We start from the raw sequence: 21782 nt of genomic DNA on the forward strand, positions 1-21782 counted from the left end.
TGTCCGGTTGGAATATTAAGGAAGATTTATGATAAAAACATCCTAAAGATTGATTCTATACATCGTTTGACATGTTTCTACGAACTGTAATATACATCTTTGACTTTTCGTCTCTACTCACTGCGCGAGCCCAGTGGATTTGGATTACTCAACTGAACGCACAAACAAAATGGAGGTATTTGGACATAAAGGATGGACTTTATCGAAACAAATGAACATTTATTGTGGAACTGGGATTCCTGGGAGTTCATTCCGATGAAGATCATCAAAGGTAAGTGAATATTTATAATGCTATTTCTGAGTTTTGTTGACTCCACAAAATGGCGGGTTTGGTTTTGTGACTGAGCGTCGTACTCAGATTATTGCAAAGTGTGCTTTCGCTGTAAAGCTTTTTTGAAATCTGACACAGCGGTTGCATTAAGGAGAAGTGTATCTATAATTCTTTGAATAACAGTTGAATATTTTATCAACGTTTATGATGAGTATTTCTGTAAATTGATGTGCTCATTCACCGGAAGTTTTGGGAGGCAAAACATTTCTGAACATTACATGCCAATGTAAAATGGGGTTTTTGGATATAAATATGAACTTTATCGAGCAAAACATACATGTATTGTGTAACATGAAGTCCTATGAGTGCCATCTGATGAAGATCATCAAAGGTTAGTGATTCATTTTAGCTGTATTTCTGGTTTTTGTGACACCTCCCCTTGCTTGGAAAATGGCTGTGTGGTTTTTCTTGTCTAGGCGCTGTCCTAACATGATCTGATGTTATGCTTTCGCCGTTATGCCTTTTTGAAATCGGACAATGTGGTTGGATTAACGAGAAGTGTATCTTTAAAATGGGATATAATAGTTGTATGCTTGAGAAATTTGAATTATGAGATTTTTGTTGTTTTGAATTTGCCGCACTGCTATTTCACTGGCTGTTGAATATTGTGTCCCGCGGGTGGGATGCTATAGCGTCCCACATACCCCAGAGAGGTTAAACAGCAGTGTCAGCCATGGTTGAGTTAGCACCTGCAGCTGACCTGAGAATGATTAAGTGGTGATGTCCTTGTCAACCCAGGATCTGTATCAGGCCAAAAATAACACGCACACTCTGAATGCACACTCTGAAGGCACACACACACACACACACACACACACACACACACACACAGGATAATGCATTTCTGACAGGTAGTGCTGGTGAAAGATGCTGGCCGATCATCAGATTGGAACTCACCACAGAGATCTCCACCCACAGGGAGGGCAGGAGGGAGAGAAAGAACGAAAAGGAGAGAGCAAGAGAGAGAGAGGGGGGAGGGGGAGAGAGAGAGAGAACAAGAGCGAGAGAGTGAGAGAACAAGAGGACGTGAGAGAGAGAACAAGAGCGAGTGAACAACTACAGTGGCTCCACTATAGATATGGAGTGCTTTTAATGGAGTGAGTGGGAGAGAAAAATGGCAGTGTGTTTGTACGTATGTGTGTGTGTTTAATAGAATGAGTAATAGGTGTATGGCTATTTTCCACAGTACCACAGTTCTCTTTCAGGCTTCAGCGTTCCAAAATAGCTCCTGTTTGTCCACGGCCGTCTACAACCTGTCAAGCCGACATTCCACGCATTTCTGTCTGACACGCACAAATGAACAAATCTCATCTGTGCTGCTTTCTCCACACTATTCCAGATGAAAGGGAAAGAGCAAGAAAGAGGGGGAAGGGATGGAGAGGGTCAAAGCAGCTGGGAGGGAAACGGCTTCCTGCCCTCACGTCGATCAGTCTTAAGGCTGACGGCTGCTGCACCTGTAATGGATGGAGTGGAGCTTTAATTTGACATTTTAGTCATTTAGCAGACACTCTTGTCCAGAGTGACTTACGGTTAAGTGCTTTGTTCAAGGGCACATCGGCAGATTTCTCTCTGGAATTCGACTCAGCGACCTTTCGGTTACTGGCCCAATTCTCTTAACCGCTAGGCTACCCGCCGCTTCCCAGCAGAGTGGGTGTACTGGCTGTAAAGAGACAAACAGAAGGAGTGCCTATGAAAAGCCGAGCTGTCCCGATACCATGTATACAGTAATAGGGGGATGAATAATGTAGGAGATTGCCTGGGGGCATATCAGCCACTGCACAGCAACTGCTCTTCAAATCAATGTTGTGGAGGATACAACATATTAGTTCGGTCTGGGCATTCCTGCGGTTGTCTCACTGCCTCAGAGGTTAAGCGCCGCTATCTCGGTCCGTTCTGAAGGACGTGCGGCGGGGTTGGTTGACTGGACGGAGAAGGAGAGAGAGGGAGAGACGGAGAGAGAGAGAAAGGGCCAGGAAAGGCGGAGCTGGACTGAAAGTGTAGGGCGACGATGACGGAGGCGAAAGAGCCGAGGCTGGGCTGACTGGAGTGTCTTTTCTCACACTTCATCTCTTTGGCAGTTTGTTGAAAAGGAGCCCGTGGGATCGGGGAGGCTCTGATAGCCGGCCGGTTCGTGTCAACAGAGGGCCTCTGAGAGTCATGAGGGATAATGTGGCGCTTCGGATCGCAGAGGCTCTGTGGAACAGGTGGTCCCAGGGTCACCCCCCCCCCCTCCTTCCTCTGCTGTGTGGAGCTCCGAACCCCTCACTCCCCACTCTCTCACTCCTCCATCCCTCGCCACACATGGGAAAGTTTTTTTGGACAATTGGCGGTGATTAGCTCTTGATTTGGGTTTCTCTCCGTTTGATCAGGCGAGGGAAAGCAATGTGATAGAGAACACAGCTGTAGCTGGTCCGCGGCTTAAATGGGGTGCAGAGATCCAGAAGGGCGGGATGGATGAAAGCAGGAGGTAGGGGAAAACAAAGAAGTCAAAAGGGAGGAGGAAGGAAGGGAGGGAAGCTCTGGGGTCCTTTACAATGTACGTTTTTGAGTTATGGACTTAGGCCACTGGCAGGGAGAATGTGAACTCGACTGCTTCTGTTATTCCAGGTGTGGGCCCTATGTCTGGTCTGGAGCGCCTTGTATAAAAATGCTCTTTACTCAAAAGAACCAGCGGGCTGGTTCAGCCCCTCTACCTCTCCTGGGTGGTAGACTGCAACAAGAAAACCCCGGGGCTGCCCAATCGCTTGGTAGTGAAATGGATCATAAAGTCTCCCGTTGCCCAAGGGGGCTCGGGGGTTAGCGTTGGATACACACCCCATGGGTGGGTTATGCTTGGCCCTGTGCCCCACCTGCCTGGCTTGGTCCAGGCATTTTTCTTACGGTAATGGCTGTTCCATCCAGGTTTCTCTTGCTCTGGGTGTTCAGCCAAACCCCCTTCTCTGGCTGCTTCTCCATGCCCATATATCAGGCTGATGGTTCTGGAGCGCTACAGATTCAGCCAATTGAATAAAATAGATTAAGCACACTCCCAAATCCCATTAATTGCTCTTCCAACTGCGTATAATTAGAACCTCCGTGGCCATTGTTGTTATTGACTCCCTTTTCTTTTGGCTATGTTTGAAGTAGCAGAGGAAGTTGTAGTAGGTGAGCGTTAGGACTCGTTGGAGACTGTAGCTCGCTGTATCGTTACGTTCATAAAGCGGAGTTCATTTTCATGTAGGAGTGGCCTCAGCAATTTCAGAGAACTTTGGCATTTCCAAGCATCTCTCAAGCCGGCGTGTAACAACCTCCAATCAGAAGCTACGATATGGCACACTCTCAAGAATGCGTCAGTTGGCGGCACTGTGTTTACTTTAGAGATACGGGGTCTGGACTGCTGGGGCTGTTTCACAGTGTGTGTGACCCCGTGAGCCTGTCTCGGGAACCGGCATGTCTCAGCACACCACAAGGACACATAATAATTGGAGTTGTCTCGAAAACCCCGACCCTAAGCAACAGTGACTAGGGTCTGGTTTCAATGACAGACTCTTTAGGCATAGAGGATCTACGTCACTTCCTTATCCGCTTCACACCGAACCTCTACACCAAAGTTGCAGTCTACCAGGTAGTGTGTGTATCTACACTCCTTTATGGATGTGAAACATGGATAGTCTACAGACGACACTTAAAACAACTAGAGTCCTTTCACATAAAATGCCTTAAACGCAGTTGAAAGTGACCTGGCAGGACCGTGTGCCACATTGAGAGATCCTACAGAGAACCAACTGCAGGAGCATTGAGGTGTCCTTCACACACCACCAGCTTAGATGGCTCGGGCCATGCCATCTGGATGCCAGAGGATGGCCTGCCTCGAAAGATACTGCGCAGACAGCTAGAACTGGGCCGTCACTCTTCAGGTGGGCAGAAAAAGCGGCTAAAGGACCAACTGAAGACATCGCTAAAGAAGTTGGGGATACACTCTGTCTCCCTCCAGATTGGCGCAGCCTCAAGGAGTGCAGTCGGCCGAGGAAAAAAGGACGTAGCCTGGCGAAGTGACAGAGAAGACATATGACCACTGGCCTCAACAGGACAGGCCTTTGTCTGCTCTTTCCGTGGCAGACAGTGTGCATCTCGCATCGGATTATACAGTCATCAACGAACCCACAAGCAGTAGTGGAAGTCATCATTGGATATGATGGACTACCTTAGGTGCCTTATCTGCTTGAATATTATATAGATTTCTTAATGGATATCACAGAGGTAATTTTTAATGAGTGCGAAATGCAAGAGGCTAGTTTGCATTAACTACCTTCACTAAAATCACTTTGGTTTCGTATTGCAACGTTCTGGAATCATGATTTGCTGAGAGAGTAGTCTGTCTGAAGAGGACTCACCCCGGATCATTTTTTTCCTTCCTTAGAGAAGCTGCCAAAAGAGTCCGTCATTGAAACCAGACCCTAGTCACTGTTGCCTAGGGTGGGGTTTTCAAGACTAATCTCTGAGAGGAAAATGCTGCCACACACACACACACACACACACAGAGTCAGACAACCCCATGATACTGATAATAACTCGGGCGGCTGAGAGGTGGTTGAAAAAAAACCCTAGGACTCCTCATTTTCCCGAAAACTGCAACAGCTCATTTCAGAGGTTTCAGTTTAACATGAAGCCCCGGGGGACAAGGCGTCGGGCCAAGGGAGGATGCCATTATGGTGGGGGGGAGCAGGTTGAGGTGGGAGGAGGACCCGGGTGTCACAGACTGCAGCGCCAGATGACCTTTGTGAAAATGTTACTACCCGCCTGTGCCTGAAACGGTGGCTGGCTAATTAAAGTTTCATTGGCATTGGATTTTCATTGGCACAGCAGACCTCGGGCAACCTTGGGGGCACTTAGACAATACGGACGAAGGCGACTGGCAAAAATACAGGGGAGAGAAACGCTGAGGACAGAGTGTGTGGGAGGAAGGGAAGTGAGGCATCCACTAGAGGACAGTGAGGTAGTAATGGTGTATGTCCAATGTTTTGTCATGTTTTGAGGTACAGTAGCTAGTAAACCACAGAATGATATTTGAACCTTCACTGCCGGATACTTTACTTAAGTTCCGACAATGCCCTTCTGAAAAACGTCCGGCCTCAAATTCAAGATCATACTGAATTGAAAAAATAAATTGAAATGACCTACAGTGAGATTGTACAAAGGGGGACTATGTGGCTAAGAGATATGCAATGTCAAAACGCTGAGTACACCCGCGCTCTTATCGTGCTTGCTCTCTAGCTAATGGAATTTTGATGGGTCAATATCGAGACATGCGGGACTTCTGACATAGTGAGAGCATTACCAAATACTGGGCAGCACCTTCCGATTCCATAAGATCATTAAATAATTGGCTGCATTTGACTGGGACATTTCTGAAAAGATGGGCAAGAAAAGGATAGGTAACCAGCAGACTTTCCTTTTAGCCTGTATTTCACTATTTGCGGTGTCTTTATTAATGATCTTGACCCTTTTATCGATGAAGACGTGGAGGATTTTAATGGAGCTGAACAAAGCTGTTTGTGTGTGTGTGTGTGGGGGGGGGGCTTGTGTGTGTGTGTATCTGTGTGTTGCAGCTTGATGAGGTCCTGGTCCATGGTTCCTGGGGGAGGCAGTCCAATCTTGGCTTTATTAGGGCTTTATTGAGCTGAGTGTAGGTGTGTGTGTATATCCATGCGCATGGGTGTTTTTGTAGCAGACACACACTTGGCAGAGCTTTTATGATTACCCGTGTCTGTTTCTTTTATACACTCACTGTTGGTGGAGCTTTAAATGAGGGTGTGTGTGTACCAGCAGGTGTGTGTGCCTGTGTGAGTGAGTGAGTGTGTGTACGAGCAAGGGTGTGCGTTTCTCATCATCTGTGTATGTGTGCCACACTCACGGTTGGCAGAGCTTGATGAGATCCTGGTCCGTGGTCCCCGGGGGCAGGCCTCGGATGTACAGGTTAGTTTTACTCAGCTGCTCGGATCCGCCATGACTGCAGCTGTTATGGCTGGGGCTAGGCGGAGCCATGGGGTGAGGGGGTGGAGCATAGGGCTGCTGCAGGAAGAGAAGAGAGGAGGGGTTAGGGCTAAATATCTATTTTTTATAAGTAATGTGAGTAACTCGCACATCTTTGAGAGAGAGAGCGATAGGGAGACGGAAAAAATATGTGTTGAGAGATGCTGGTTGGAGTGCATTTTTTGAGGGGGAGTGACATTTCATATGTTATTGATGGTTTTAACGGTACCAACAACCTGTGAACTATTGACTCTTTCGCTCTTCACATTTGTGTCCACAAACCTCCCCATCTACATCACAAATCTACATTTCCACGATTTCTTCCTTCTCTCTCCCATCTTCTATACACTAAATCCCTTCTCTCTCTCTCTCTCTCTCTCTCTCTCTCTCGCTCTCTCTCTCTCTCTCTCTCCCCCTGTCTCTCTCCCCCTGTCTCTCTCCCCCTGTCTCTCTCCCCCTGTCTCTCTCCATGTGGCTGTGTTCCCATTAGTGTGGATTTATGGTGTGAGAGTCAGGGCATCCCTGCTCACATCCCATTTCTATCTCTATTCCAGGGATGGGAACGTGGGGCCCCTGTGGGCATAGAAGAGAGACAGAGGGATCGAGAAAGAGGGAGAGCGGGCGAGGGGGAGAAAGAAAGAAAGATAGAGAGGATGGAATAGTGAGAGAGAGAGAGTGAGAACTGGAGATGGGGGAGGTGAAAGAGAGAAAGAGAGAGAAAGGGGTGGGCAGTGATGGAGAAAGAGGAGAAAAGCGAGAGAGTATAGCTTAAACGCCACCGGCGGCTCCAGTTAACCACGTTAACCCCATAGCCTCCCCGGAGAGACACTGCACACTGGGATATGGGAGACCTCCTACCCCCAGATAAAACAAACACACACGCACCACTCATCGTATCCGCCGCGCACATTAGCACCGGCCCGTGAAGCATGGCATGCTGTTTTGAGTGTGCTCGGGCAGTGTGTCGCCTCCTCTGACAATGAGCCGAGGCCCCTGGAGCGTGAAGGGAGCCCACGTCTATCAATGGGAGGCCAATTATCATGCTGGGCTAACTGGAACTGACGGCCAGCCACTCTCTCAGTAGAGTATTGAGTACAAACAATGTGATTCCTCGCTGCAGAGCTACAGCACATTGTGTGGAGAGAGAGAGAGAGAGAGAAAGCAAGACCTGGTGGTAGTACACAGTCCATTTAGGAAGGAGACTGGACATTTACTGGGGGGTTGTTTTGGGGGTCAGGATACATTTTATGTAGAAGGACTGCCAAGCTCAGTTCTGGTGACTTTTTTAAAAGACATTCTACTCCAAAATGAATGGAAATGATTATACTGATTATCTAAAATTACATTTCCACCTCCAGAATAACATATTGGCAAAATGATTTGTTCAAATGGTTTTAACATATTGGACCATCTATATAGCCTATGCATGGTCCATATTATTAGCTGTGCAATTAGCAGTAAGCATTATCACCTGAAGCTTAACTGATGCAGCATAGTAGCTATAAATAAAAAGTCTGAATCATTAGCCATATCCCAAATGTGATCTTTTAACTTGTTGATTCATTTTAAGTCCCAAAAAAACTTGCATAAACACAGGGAATATAATGTAGGCCTACCTGTTAGGGTAACTTGGGGGAAGCTGCCAACAAGGGTAATATGCCCCCTGCCTGTACTTGTCACAGAAATCACTTCATGTCACCATTGTTTCCCTCCAACACTTTCGCTGGTTGATACTACTCTTGCTAAAAATGGCATCTGTCTCATCAAAAAAAATGTAAGTCACTCCCCCAAAATTTGAGGTAGGGTGGCAGTTTACCCCAAGTTGCCCTGCTATTGACTCGTGTTACATTTAGCCCTACTTTCCCTTATGCCATTCTTAAAAACTCCAGGGTTATAATGGTGCAGTTCGGGGATATTTAAGAGTTGAGAAATAAATAAAGTAGGAATGGAAAGCTGGGATCCCCATCTTTTAAACAAAGGCTATTAAAACCGCTGCAAGATTTGTTGTGCATTGACTGTTTGTCAGAATACATGTTTCCCTCTCTGACAGATTTTTCTATTCATTACTTGTTTTGTTTGCAGAGGAAAAGTAAATGTGGACTGTTCTATCATCTCCAAAGTGAGCCTTAGCAGAAACATTTGTTCATGTTCCATATTTCTGGGCTGTGGCGTCAATGATTTTGCCAATGGCGCAGCGCCACAGCTAAATGACTGCAGCGGAAACACCGTTAGAGTGAGTCTGCCTAAAACAGCTATCACTCCACTGCTGGGATGCTTTGATAGTTTTACATGTTATGTTGTAGACGCCATGGTCATTTCATTGTCTTGAATTACACCATATTGGCTACTGTAAGTGTTTATAAAGTGCATATGAACTATCACTGTAACTACTAAAAGCAAGGTACAGTACATGAAATCATCCTCCAAAGAATGTGTATTTTTTAATGTGTATAACTCATCTAAAATAAAGTGTCCCTGTACGTTTTGACACACACCAAATGAAGATTAAAAACCAAGTGTTGAATAATCTCTGAGCTAGGGTGCATCTCTCCTCCATCCCCTCTGCGGTACTTTAGATTACCCACTCTACACTAAACTCACTGGGTGACACACAATTTACATGCAAATTCACTGCCGCACACTAGCGATACAGTGTTGGTTCCTATTGAAGGTGACGTGAAAGAGTCTCTTTACTCCCCAGTATATTGTGCAATGCCACATTCCTCCCTCCACTCCAGACTTGGCTTATGTCCTGGGCTTTGGAATTCACGTGTCCCGCCCTATCGATTTGCTTGCATTTTTAAGGTCAGAAGTTGAAATCTTACACAATAAGGCATGGAGGGTCAACCTTGACCCATTACTTACAGTGCTGGGTTATCCAAGGGAAAAGAAAAGGCTCTCAGAAGCCCCGGGATGAGAAATGAGAGGGTGCTAGAGGTCCCTGAGGAGCTGTGTGTGAGTGTGTGTGTGTGTGTGAGAATGTGAGTGCACACCGACCAGCATGTGTAATTGACAGTCTGTGGTCTGTGTATCCAATTACTCCTTCTTTTCCTCTCTCTTTTTCCCCTGTTTCTCCTCTCGAGTTTAATAAACAGATTTGTTCCTCTTCTGGATTGTCCGTGAGTGGTATTTACCCTCAGCCTGCTCACCCTGTCAGTCTGTGAGACGCAACCAAAAAAAAACAGCCCCCCCGGAAATATAGAAACATCTCCCTCACATGTCTGGCTGATGGGAGTTGAATACGGCACTTGACAAAGAGGATCTCTGCTGCCTTGCTGGCTGCCCTCAGTAAGAGGAGATGGTTACGACACTTCAAAACCACCAGGTGGTAAATGAGACAAACTTCCCGTTTCAGATGGGTAGAATGGTTTACACAGGGCCAATTTACTGAGCTAGCCATGGAAGGGGCTCTGCCGACACTGTGGCACACTGGAGAATGTTTATGAGTGTATTAACAGAGGATGATAAATCTATCGTATCGTATATACGGCTGTGGCGGGCTGTACAGTATATACACACACACCGAGGTACACCGCGCACGCATTTCTTCTGATTGGAGCAAGGGAAGAGCTGTCAGGGGTAGAGAGTGTTTGTGTGTGTGTGTGTGTGTGTGTGTGTGTGTGTGTGTGTGTGTGTGTGTGTGTGTGTGTGTGTGTGTGTGTGTGTGTGTGTGTGTGTGTGTGTGTGTGCAATCCAATCTACTGCAGATTGCCAGTCCAAGCAAAAGCTATTCCAACCAAGGCTTGATAAAAAAAATAAAAACATTAGGCTACAGTAAAAATACAAATAAATAAATAAAGATATAAAACACTAAAATTATACTGGACTGGTCCTCCTACTGCAATCCAAACAAAGACAATTTGTAAATATGGACAGCCACCCGGTACTTTACATATCATATCCACACCAGTATGTTTGTGGTATGAACACATAGCAGATATGAGGTCCATAGATGGAGGGAGTATGCTACAGTGGTTTGTATGGGGCCTGTGCTACAGTAGTTGGTACGGGGCCTGTGTTTGCCCTCTCTGTCTGCCTGTGAGTGGATGAAAGGGCCTGTGCTGTAGCCTGGTAATTGGGTCTGATTTATAGGGGTCCACGGCAGCAGTCACTGAGGACTGGCAGAGGGCCAACCACACTGCCGCTATGGTGTCAATATCAGAGCGCCAGTCCCCTTCAGCCTACACTGCTTGGAGGGAGCTATGACACTTTTGGTGTGTGAGTGTGAGTGAGCGAGGATGACTATGCAAGTGCAAAGTGCCGGGTGAATGCCTTTATACAGTGTTACAGTGCCTTCAGAAAGTATTCACACCCCTTTCCACATTTTGTTGTGTTACAGCCTGAATTTAAAATGGATAAAATTGAGATTTGTGTTATCACTGGCCTACACACAATACCCTATAATGTCAAAGTGGAGGTAGAAAAGCTGAAATGCCTTGAATCAATAAGTATTCAACCCCTTTGTTATGGCAAGCCTAAATAAGTTCAGCAGTAAAAATGTGCTTACCAAGTCACATAATAAGTTGCATGGACTCACTCTGTGTGCAATAATAGTGTTTAACATGATTTTTGAATGACTACCTCATCTCTGTACTCCACACATACAACTATCTGTAAGGTCCCACAGATTCAACTACAAAGACTAGGGAGGTTTTCCAATGCCTCACAAAGAAGGGCACCTATTGGTAGATGGGTAAAACATTTAAAATGCAGACACTGAATATCTCTTTGAGCATGGTGAAGGGTTAATTACACTGGATGGTGTATCAATACACCCAGTCACTACAAAGATACAGGCGTCCTTCCTAACTCAGTTGCCGGAGAGGAAGGAAACCGCTCAGGGATTTCACAATGAGGCCAATGTGTTAAGGCTGTGTAAGGGAGGCGAAGCCAGGTGCAGGAGAGCAGAGTAGAGTAAACAGGCGCACTTTTATTCCGTTCAACAATAGGCACAAAAATGACATAAGTGCCCAACAACACGGAACATAAACTCTAAAAGTATCGCGCGTGAACATACACCATTAACAACGAACAATTACACACAAAGACATGATGGGGAACAGAGGACTAAATACATGTAGATGATTGGGGAATGAAAACCAGGTGTGTATGGAACAAGACAAAACAAATGGACATTTGAAAAATAGAGCGGCGATGGCTAGAAAGCCGGTGACGTCGATCGCCGAACGCAGCCCGAACAAGGAGAGGAGCCGACTTCGGTGGAAGTCGTGACACAATGGTGACTTTAAAACAGAGCTTAATGGCTGTGATAGGAGAAAACTGAGGATGGATCAACAACATTGTAGCTACTCCACAATACTAACCTAAATGACAGAGTGAAAAGAAGAAAGCCTGTATAGAATAAAAATATTCCAAAACATGCATCCTGTTTGCGACAAGGCACTAAATGAATACTGCAAAAAATGTGGCAAAGCAATTAACATTTTGTCCAAAAGTGTTACGTTTGGGGCAAATCCAATACAACACATTTTACATTTACATTTTAGTCATTTAGCAGACGCTCTTATCCAGAGCGACTTACAGTAGTGAATGCATACATTTCATACAATTTCATACATTTTTTTCCGGTGCTGGCCCCCCGTGCTGAGTACCACTCTCCGTATTTTCAAGTATTGTGGTGGCTACATCATTTTATTTTATTTTTTAAAATGTACGTCATTTAGCAGACGCTCTTATCCAGAGCGACTTACAGTAGAGTGCATACATTTTATTACGTTTAAAAAAAAAAAAAGTAAATACTGGTCCCCCGTGGGAAACGAACCCACAACCCTGGCGTTGCAAGGGCCATGCTCTACCAACTGAGCTACAGTGGGACTGTCATGTTATGGGTATGCTTGTAATCGTTATGGACTGGGGAGTTTTTCAGGATAAAAAAGAAACGGAATGGAGCTAAGCACAGGCAAAATCCTAGAGGAAAACCTGGTTCAGTCTGGTTTTCGCCAGACACTGGGAGATGAATTAACTTTTCAGCAAGACAATAACCTAAAACACAAGGTCAAATGTACACTGGAGTTGCTTACCAAGAAGAGTGAATGTTGCTGAGTGGCCGAGTTAGTTTAGACATCTGCTTGTCTAGCAATGTTGAACAACCAATTTGACAAAACTTGAAGAATTTTTTTAATAATAATGGGCAAATATTGTGCAAGGTGTGCAATGCTTGTAGAGACACACGGCTGTAATCACTGCCAAAGTTGATTCTAACATATACTGACTCAGGGGTGCGAATAATTATGTACATGTATATTTATGTGTTTCATTTTGAATAAATGAGCAAAAATGTCTAAAGACGTATTCACTTTGTGATTATGGGGTATTGTGTGTAGATGAGTGAGGAAAATAATCTATTTAATCCATTTTGAATTCAGGCTGTAACACAACAAAATGTGGAATAAGTCAACGGATCTGAATACTTTCTGATGGCCCTGTAGGTGCTTGTATGTGTGCTTGTGTTAAGCATAACTGTTAAGGCCCAGCTACACTACAAAAACATAAGCAATTAATTTGTAGTGACGGGGGGACGAAGCCGATAAATATCTTCATTTTATTTTGGACGAGATTATTTAGATACTTTGACTCCAAATATGGGGGGGGGGGGGGGTAGCGTTAGCTAGCACTAATTGCCTGTGCTAAAACTCCAGTATTTTTCATCCTATAGCTTGTCCTATAGCTTGTTCTCCATATTCTTTTTGAATAGTGAGTCAACATGTTTTCGGCACTTATTTCCATGACTGATCAAACCTAATTTTGTCATGCTCTCTCTTGTCCTTTTGCAGCAGACATATAGTGCGGAATATGTTTGGAACATCAAATTGCATAAAAATCGCAGTATCGAATCACAATACATATAGAATCGGGAGAATCACAATACATATCGTATTGGCAGCTAAGTGTTGTAATAATATCGTATTGTGAGGTCCCTGGCAATTCCCAGCCCTATTAATAATGTGTGCTGCAAATCTCAGTTATGACTCACAAGACAAGCTGAATAATCATGTATACAGACAGTATATGTACAGCAAGTATACAGTATGGCTGCCTAACACAAAACCGCATACACGAAGGGTGACATAAAAGCCAGACCGTAAACATGTGTTCTTAAACCACTGTGTCTTCAAGCAGAAAGATACAGTGTGTCGTCCCATCCACTTCCTTTGTCTCTCTATCCCACGGTAAACCCATAGCCAGAGGAGTGAAGAGGAACTAATCTCCCACTGCCCTAAGGACAGATGCTAAAGCCAATGTCTCCTATTAGGAGGCTAGACAGACAGAGAGATATCTATGGGGGGGGGGGGGAGCGAGAGAAAAAGAGAAGTTGCGATAGAGAGAGAAATCGAGAGCTCGATAGACCCCCCAAAAAAGAGAGGCAGAGAACAAGTCGCACAGTGCCTCCTTCCAAAATCCCGCTGGACTTCCGGTTAGCCTGGGGGCCTTCCATCCAGAGAAACAAAACAAAAAGCGAGAGCTGGACTCTAGGATGCAGCAGCACAGCAGAGCAGCCCGAGCACCAGCCACCGAGGAGGCCAGGCTATTTTTAAACATACTGATTGGTCTATCTCAGAGTTCCCCAAACTCGGTCCGTGTTAGATGCAGTTAGTGTGTCGTGTTTTGTTTTTAACATAGAGGCAACTCCTGTGGCTATGAAAAGCTGACGTAACGTAAAAATAGATTTGGATCAGTAACAGAGTGTTTTTCTGTCACTATGAACATATGGCTATCACGTCAGTCTCACTACACAGCATTCAAGAGGAAACTCTGCAAAGTTAAATTGGGTGTTAAGCATAAGATTGACTTTGATTGTTGCTTTCATGATATCATTATATTATTTAAACATTTCTGTTCATTATATTATCATTTCTATTTATTTATTTGACTATTTCTTTCTAGTTCATCTTTTATCTTATGCACTTTGAGATTATTCTTGTGTAATGGAAAGCACTTAAATGGTATAAATTATATGGGTACATTATTTAGTATGTGTATATGAGTACAAGATAGACAGGTGCATTACCACATTGCCATGGGGAGCAAGGCATTTACAGTAAACGGCGTTCATAGAACCTACATTACATTATCACTCCTACACTGTCAACATGTAAACAGCTCCTCGGACAACTATAAACCTCAATAGCAGCAGGCGTTTACAGTCGACTGGTGTTTAAGTGACATTTTAAGGCTGAGGCGTGTTAGTGGGAGAGACTACGACAGCTTGGCGGTTGAAAATGATTGAAAATGTGAGAAAAAAAACCCGCAAATGTTTCATGGGGATAACTAAAAAAGGCGGCGAGTGCCGTGACCTGAGACAAATAAAAATTCGACGGACATAAATATTTGGGTTGATTTGTCATCATTACAGTTACAGCCGGCTGGGCCGAGTGGGAGGAGAGAGTCTGCCGAGACACAAGATCACAGAATTCCATCACCTCCAAAACTATATCCAAAACTCCCAAAGCTATATAGTTCTCCCCGAGCTCTTGAACATGTTTTTAAGAAACGGTCACAACACTCACAATCATACTAGCGCAAACACAATAAGAAAACAAATTGGCTACTGGTTTATAATGGATATTTTGATTTTCATTTCTGTGCAATTACACCCAATTGAAATGGACTATATACGGAACAGTTTGGTTTATTCAATTGGTTTATTCAATTTACTTTTGGTTAGCGTAGCTTGGGTACACTCTGCAGCGTTTTAATATATTGTGACTGATAGGATAAGTAGGTAGCTCTCTGTTCGATTCTCCACAGTGTGCAGACTGAATGGGGTGGGGAGTTTTGTGCAGATTGAATGGGGATTTATTCTGTTAAGTAGAGCTGCAGTGTTGCTGGGAGAGCAGGGGTATCCCCTCTCTCTCGCTCGCTCTCCTTTCCTCTCTCTCTCTCTCTCTAATTGGGAGCCGCATTCTTCAGGAGTCAGTTGTGTTTCTCACAGGAATCCCCAAACACAAACAGAGGCGAGGTTGGGGGCGCGGCCCACTCCTCTGTGACCTATCTCTCGCCCTCACTCCCTCTTTTTCTCTCTCTCCCTTTCTCCCTCTCCTCCTCCCTCACTTTCAGACATGTGTCTGCCAATCCAGTCACGAGCCTGACAACATCCCCACCCTCCCTGTGCCGCTGCAGTCAAACAAAGGACACACACACAGTGCTATCAGAAACACATACGCAACTTTCGCGCACACGCGCGCACACACACACACACACACACACACACACACACACACACACACACACGTCTTAATAGGCGATAGACCAACGCACTTCCTGCATTAAAGTGCAGCATATTCCTCCTCACTCACAACATCTCCTCTGCCACACACATCCATCCGCTCACACAAGCAGATATACACAGAGCACGAACAGCTGCCGTTCCATCTAGCTCCATTGGCTGCAGGCAAAGAAGCAGGGCCTGGGTGGTGGAGAGTTATTGCTGATGTGCAGGGAGGGTTGGGAGGAGAGGGGGCAGCTCCGCTCCCGACAGACCATTTGTTCGGCCGTCCTTCAGCCAAAACAAATTTAAGTCTCTCCAACAGAAGGTCAACTGTGCTCAAATTCATAAATAAGGGGGTAATTGGCGCAAGAGCCGGTGGCGAAGCTCAAAGGCCACCGCCGTCCTGTCCCAGAGTTACAGCCCACTGACCAATGGGGGAGGCAAACCCACAAAGACACACTGTGTCTCACACACACACACACACTGACACACATATCTACTGTATAGTTGTATATATATCGTTGATTTTGAGTTATGTCTGTACCGTCTGCCTCATAGCACTGGGTATGCTATATACAGACTATGCTAGAGCCGGATCGACTCCCTTATCAAGCATTCCTAACACCCCCTATGCTATGGGACTGTGAGTGGCTGTACAATCCACAATAGAGCTAGTTGTGTGTGTGTGTGTGCGTGTGTGTGTGTGTGTGTGTGTGTGTGTGTGTGTGTGTGTGTGTGTGTGTGTGTGTGTGTGTGTGTGAGCGTTCATACGTTCACACCTCTCTCTGTGTGTACAGAACAGTACGTGCCCAGGCATACTGGTGTGTAAAGCGAGATAGATAGAATGCGATGAAAGGGGCCTAGCTGTCTGGTGTGTGTGTAGCCCCTCTCTCTAATTAGGGCACCACGAGCCAGTGAGGAGGAATTCCGATCCGCAACACTGCTTTTTCTCCGGCAGCCTCACTCACACATGCGTAGTACAGCGATACAAGTGTCTGTGTGCATCCTAACACACATGAACGCATGCAGATCCCCAACGCCTGTCTTGAATATGCCGCGTCTTTCTTTTCAACATCTAAAACATCCATACCATCTCTGGAATGTCACTTCAGGCCCCCAGGGAATCTATTCCACGAGGCATCAATGACAAAAGCCAGACTGGATGCTGGCACCATGTGCCAGGCACTGCTATGGTAGATATGCACAAATGATGACAAACCAACATGGAAACAATGACTGTTTCATTGTCTTTTATGGACTATTTTACTGCATTCCTCTAATAGGAATGCACATGTTGTGAATTACGCTGTCTGCTAAAAGGTATTAATTCCTCTCCTACACAAAAACAGACTAAGGTGCCCTGAAGTGGGCTGAATAGCAATATTGACTCCTGTGAGACGTCGCTAACAATTCTAAACTTATGTTTATTTAAGCCTACAAATGTCAAATAAACTACTTGAACATGTATGTAGTTCCCAAACTGTAGTTTCAACTCAACTAGCCCCCCCCAAAAATGCAGACCATATCGAATGTATAGTTGAGTAACACAGAGCTAGAGGATGATGGGAGCGCGCTGGTGTTAGTCACGGTCTTGTTTCGCTTCAGGCCTCAGTATTCAAGACCCGTGGAACCATCATCCTCCCTCCTTCTCCCTCATTCCTCCCCCTCCTCCTCTCCCTCCTCCTACCCCTCCTCCGCCTCCTCCTCTTCCCTGTTAAGTGCCATCGGGGAGCTGATGCAGTGTTGTAAGCAGAGTTTAGTAGGCCAAAGAAGACGATGTGCCAGATTCCAGCATCTTAAGCAACAGGCTCTCCTCTGTGGAATACTGCATTACTCAACACAAACCCTCTACATCCCATCCCACCTCCTCACACACTAAGCATACTGCAGGGTTTCATCATGAATAGGCAGTAGAGATACGTAGTGTCATCATGAATAGGCAGTAGAGATATGTAGTGTCATCATGAATAGGCAGTAAAGATATGTAGTGTCATCATGAATAGGCAATAGAGATACGTAGTGTCATCAAGAATAGGCAGTAAAGATATGTAGTGTCATCATGAATAGGCAATAGAGATACGTAGTGTCATCATGAATAGGCAGTAGAGCTATGTAGTGTCATCATGAATAGGCAGTAGAGATACGTAGTGTCATCATGAATAGGCAGTAGAGATACGTAGTGTCATCATGAATAGGCAGTAGAGATATGTAGTGTCATCATGAATAGGCAGTAGAGATATGTAGTGTCATCATGAATAGGCAGTAAAGATATGTAGTGTCATCATGAATAGGCAATAGAGATACGTAGTGTCATCATGAATAGGCAGTAGAGCTATGTAGTGTCATCATGAATAGGCAGTAGAGATACGTAGTGTCATCATGAATAGGCAGTAGAGATACGTAGTGTCATCATGAATAGGCAGTAGAGATACGTAGTGTCATCATGAATAGGCAGTAGAGATATGTAGTGTCATCATGAATAGGCAGTAGAGATACGTAGTGTCATCATGAATAGGCAGTAGAGATACGTAGTGTCATCATGAATAGGCAGTAGAGCTATGTAGTGTCATCATGAATAGGCAGTAGAGCTATGTAGTGTCATCATGAATAGGCAGTAGAGCTATGTAGTGTCATCATGAATAGGCAGTAGAGATATGCAGTGTCATCATGAATAGGCAATAGAGATACGTAGTGTCATCATGAATAGGCAGTAGAGCTATGTAGTGTCATCATGAATAGGCAGTAGAGATATGTAGTGTCATCATGAATAGGCAGTAGAGATACGTAGTGTCATCATGAATAGGCAGTAGAGCTATGTAGTGTCATCATGAATAGGCAGTAGAGATATGTAGTGTCATCATTAATAGGCAGTAGAGATATGTAGTGTCATCATGAATAGGCAGTAGAGATATGTAGTGTCATCATGAATAGGCAGTAGAGATATGTAGTGTCATCATGAATAGGCAATAGAGATACGTAGTGTCATCATTAATAGGCAGTAGAGCTATGTAGTGTCATCATGAATAGGCAGTAGAGATATGTAGTGTCATCATGAATAGGCAGTAGAGATACGTAGTGTCATCATGAATAGGCAGTAGAGATATGTAGTGTCATCATGAATAGGCAGTAGAGATACGTAGTGTCATCATGAATAGGCAGTAGAGATATGTAGTGTCATCATGAATAGGCAGTAGAGATACGTAGTGTCATCATGAATAGGCAGTAGAGCTATGTAGTGTCATCATGAATAGGCAGTAGAGATATGTAGTGTCATCATGAATAGGCAGTAGAGATACGTAGTGTCATCATGAATAGGCAGTAGAGATATGTTGTGTGTATATCCAAATTGCGGACAGTAAAACTATACGTAACCTATTGGAATGGTTTTGAACATATATAGTATGTTGATGAAGAGGAAAAACTAGTTTATGCATCAAAGTAAAGTTATTGTTCACATTCACAGAAGAATCCATCATTCTGACGCAATGGTTGGCTTAGATATAGCACTAAGTGACACATGAGAGAAGTTTGGACATGTGCAGTTCTGGGTTTATTGTATTGGCATCCTTTAGCGACCCTTGAAACAAGACTCCCCCAGTAAGTTAGGGGAAAGAGTGTTAGACATCCCTGGGAAGGAATCTATGCCATCTATCCCCATGACTTACTGGAAAAAGAGAAACGTTCTGAACTTTTTCCCAGCTCTCCCAAGTGGAGTTCAAATCGGTGTGGGTTTCGAGCAATTTGTGATTAATAACATGAGCCATACTGGGCAGCCAGCGAAAAAGAAGAAAGTGTGAAATAAAAGAAACAAAGAGACAGAGTGAGAGACAGATAGCGTAAGATAGAGAGCGAGCGAGAGAGAAAGTGTAGTACTGTTGTACATCAATGCTATAGGCTAGTGATAGGGAACCCTGCCAATGGGGGAGAATTACAGTGTATGTCTAGCCCTTGGTAAGTGGTGTGATTTATTCATGTGATAAGTCACCAGCGCTGTGGAATATGAGAGCGTAACGTTGTAATGTTTCCTCCCTACCGCAGTGACTCAGGTCTGCCATGCCCTCACTGGGGAAGAGTTTACTGGGTGCAAAACAAGGCAATGGTCAGGGATCAGGCGTATGCTTTTTTGGAGTGGAAAATGTCACTCTGACAAGAGTCTGTGACAACAGTAGGCATGTATTTTTTTTTAATCGTTTTCTTACGCAATTCTTACTTTTTTGTCTGTTATATATAAAAACATATTCAAATCTAGCTACAACATGGGCTGCATTACACATGCAAAAGTTTATATGATGAGCTCTTATTTTCTAGTGGGAGAAACTTCCACCAGTGAAAAATTATAAAAACTATTCAAGATTTCACAAGTTTGCAGTTTCTGAACATCAATTTGTATTGCCGACCTACAGTGTTTCATAAACCATGGCGAGTTACGGGGAGAGATAAAAGATGAATTCAGCTCCGGTGGTCTTGTCTATTGTATATGCTAAAGTGTTTCTAAACTATTTATTTACCCTCCAATGGACTCTTTCCCTCAGACGATAGTCACACGCTATTGTTGTGCGCCGTTGGCCCTCCATTCTCTCTGTGAATGTGTCGGGCCAGGCTCTGAGGGAACAGCGATCCGCCCATTGTCCTACCACACAGATTACCACATGAACAGGAAGCTCCTTGGCGCTGACGGCAGCCAGCGGCAGGCCCCCGCTAAATACCCAAGACAGAAGACTCATTGTGGAGGGAATGGCGGACGGGTCGGTCAACTACCACGGATGGACGATTAGCATGACAATACGGCCCATGCAGCGTTTTATGTCTGTACGACGCATACGAGTCAGAGGAGAGGGATACCACAGAAAGCAGCCGTCAGACACAGGGTGGCCTTCCTCTAGGGGAGGAAGTGAGGGAAGCTGGAAATACATTATTAATCAATTCGAGCCGGTTTCACACCCTGTGGGCACCCAGACAACTTCTGCTCCGATCCCATTCGCCCCGGACACTGTTAGAAACCGAGTTTTAGACCGCATTTCAAGTGGCACCCTATACCCTTTAAAGTGCACAAGTTTTGACCAAGGCACATAAGGATCTGGTCAAAAGTAGCGCACTATGTAGGGAATAAGGTGCCATTTGGGCACAGGCTTGAACTCATCCTGAAAATACCCGAGGCTTGAACGATTGTGAAATCCTGCGGTTTCGGGTTTCAACAGCCTTTGGCAAGGGAGCTGTGCTAGCTCATGCAATGGGGTTCGAAAGATACAGATGACGTCCCCGAGAATATGACCCTGGACATACGTCTGTTGGACAACTTGATGTTCTGTCCGTGTTGAACGCTTTAGCTGGATCGGAGGTGTGGGGGCGGCGGAGGCGAGCATTGGGAAAGTCTACACAACTTTCTGAGAGTACAGAACTGCAGCCATATCTAACCATGCTACTAGTCATTTGAGCTTCAAAGGAGTCACATATTACTGCTATGCTCCTGTTAGTCCTAACAACAAATGACCTATTCTATTATCCCACAAGAGTTTTGACTGTGCTTGATGAGAATGTGTCTAGTACCCACAACAACATATCCTTCACTAAGATTAAAATGTATGCATGAATGACTAAATCGCTTTGGATAAAAGCGGCTGCTAAATGGCATATTCAGTGGCAAGGAAAAGTAGGTGAAACCTTTGGAATTACCTGGATTTCTACATAAATTGGACATAACATTTGATCTGATCTTCGTCTAAGTAACAATAGACAAGCACAGTCTGCTTAAACTAATAACAAACAATTATACGTTTTCATGTCTTTATTGAACACACCGTGCAAACATTCACAGTGCAGGGTGGAAAAAGTATGTGAACCCTTGGATTTAATAACTGGTTGACCCTCCTTTGGCAGCAATAACCTCAACCAAACGTTTTCTGTAGTTACCAATCAGACCTGCACAACGGTCAGGAGGAATTTTGGACCATTCCTTTTTACAAAACTGTTTCAGTTCAGCAATATTCTTGCAAACTACCTGCCCTCCAGGACACCTACACCACCCGATGTCACAGGAAGGCCAAAAACATCATCAAGGACAACAACCACCCGAGCCACTGCCTGTTCACCCCGCTATCATCCAGAAGGCAAGGTCAGTACAGGTGCAACAAAGCTGGGACCGAGAGACTGAAAAACAGCTTCTATCTCAAGGCCATCAGACTGTTAAACAGCCATCACTAACATTGAGTG

General features: G+C 44.8%; 1 protein-coding gene across 2 annotated transcripts in view; it reads right to left on the minus strand.

The window, feature by feature from the left end:
• The window catches only part of LOC115176039 (RNA-binding motif, single-stranded-interacting protein 3), a 229070-nt gene that overhangs the window by 180405 nt on the left and 26883 nt on the right, over positions 1–21782 (minus strand). For both annotated transcript variants that reach the window (XM_029735777.1, XM_029735776.1), the window contains exon 2: positions 6225–6382. In XM_029735777.1, the coding sequence (XP_029591637.1) occupies positions 6225–6382 (158 nt within the window). The remainder of the gene's footprint in view (positions 1–6224; positions 6383–21782) is intronic.

The sequence above is a fragment of the Salmo trutta genome, chromosome 36 (genome assembly GCF_901001165.1).
Source record: "Salmo trutta chromosome 36, fSalTru1.1, whole genome shotgun sequence".
In the NCBI taxonomy this organism is placed as follows: domain Eukaryota; kingdom Metazoa; phylum Chordata; class Actinopteri; order Salmoniformes; family Salmonidae; genus Salmo; species Salmo trutta.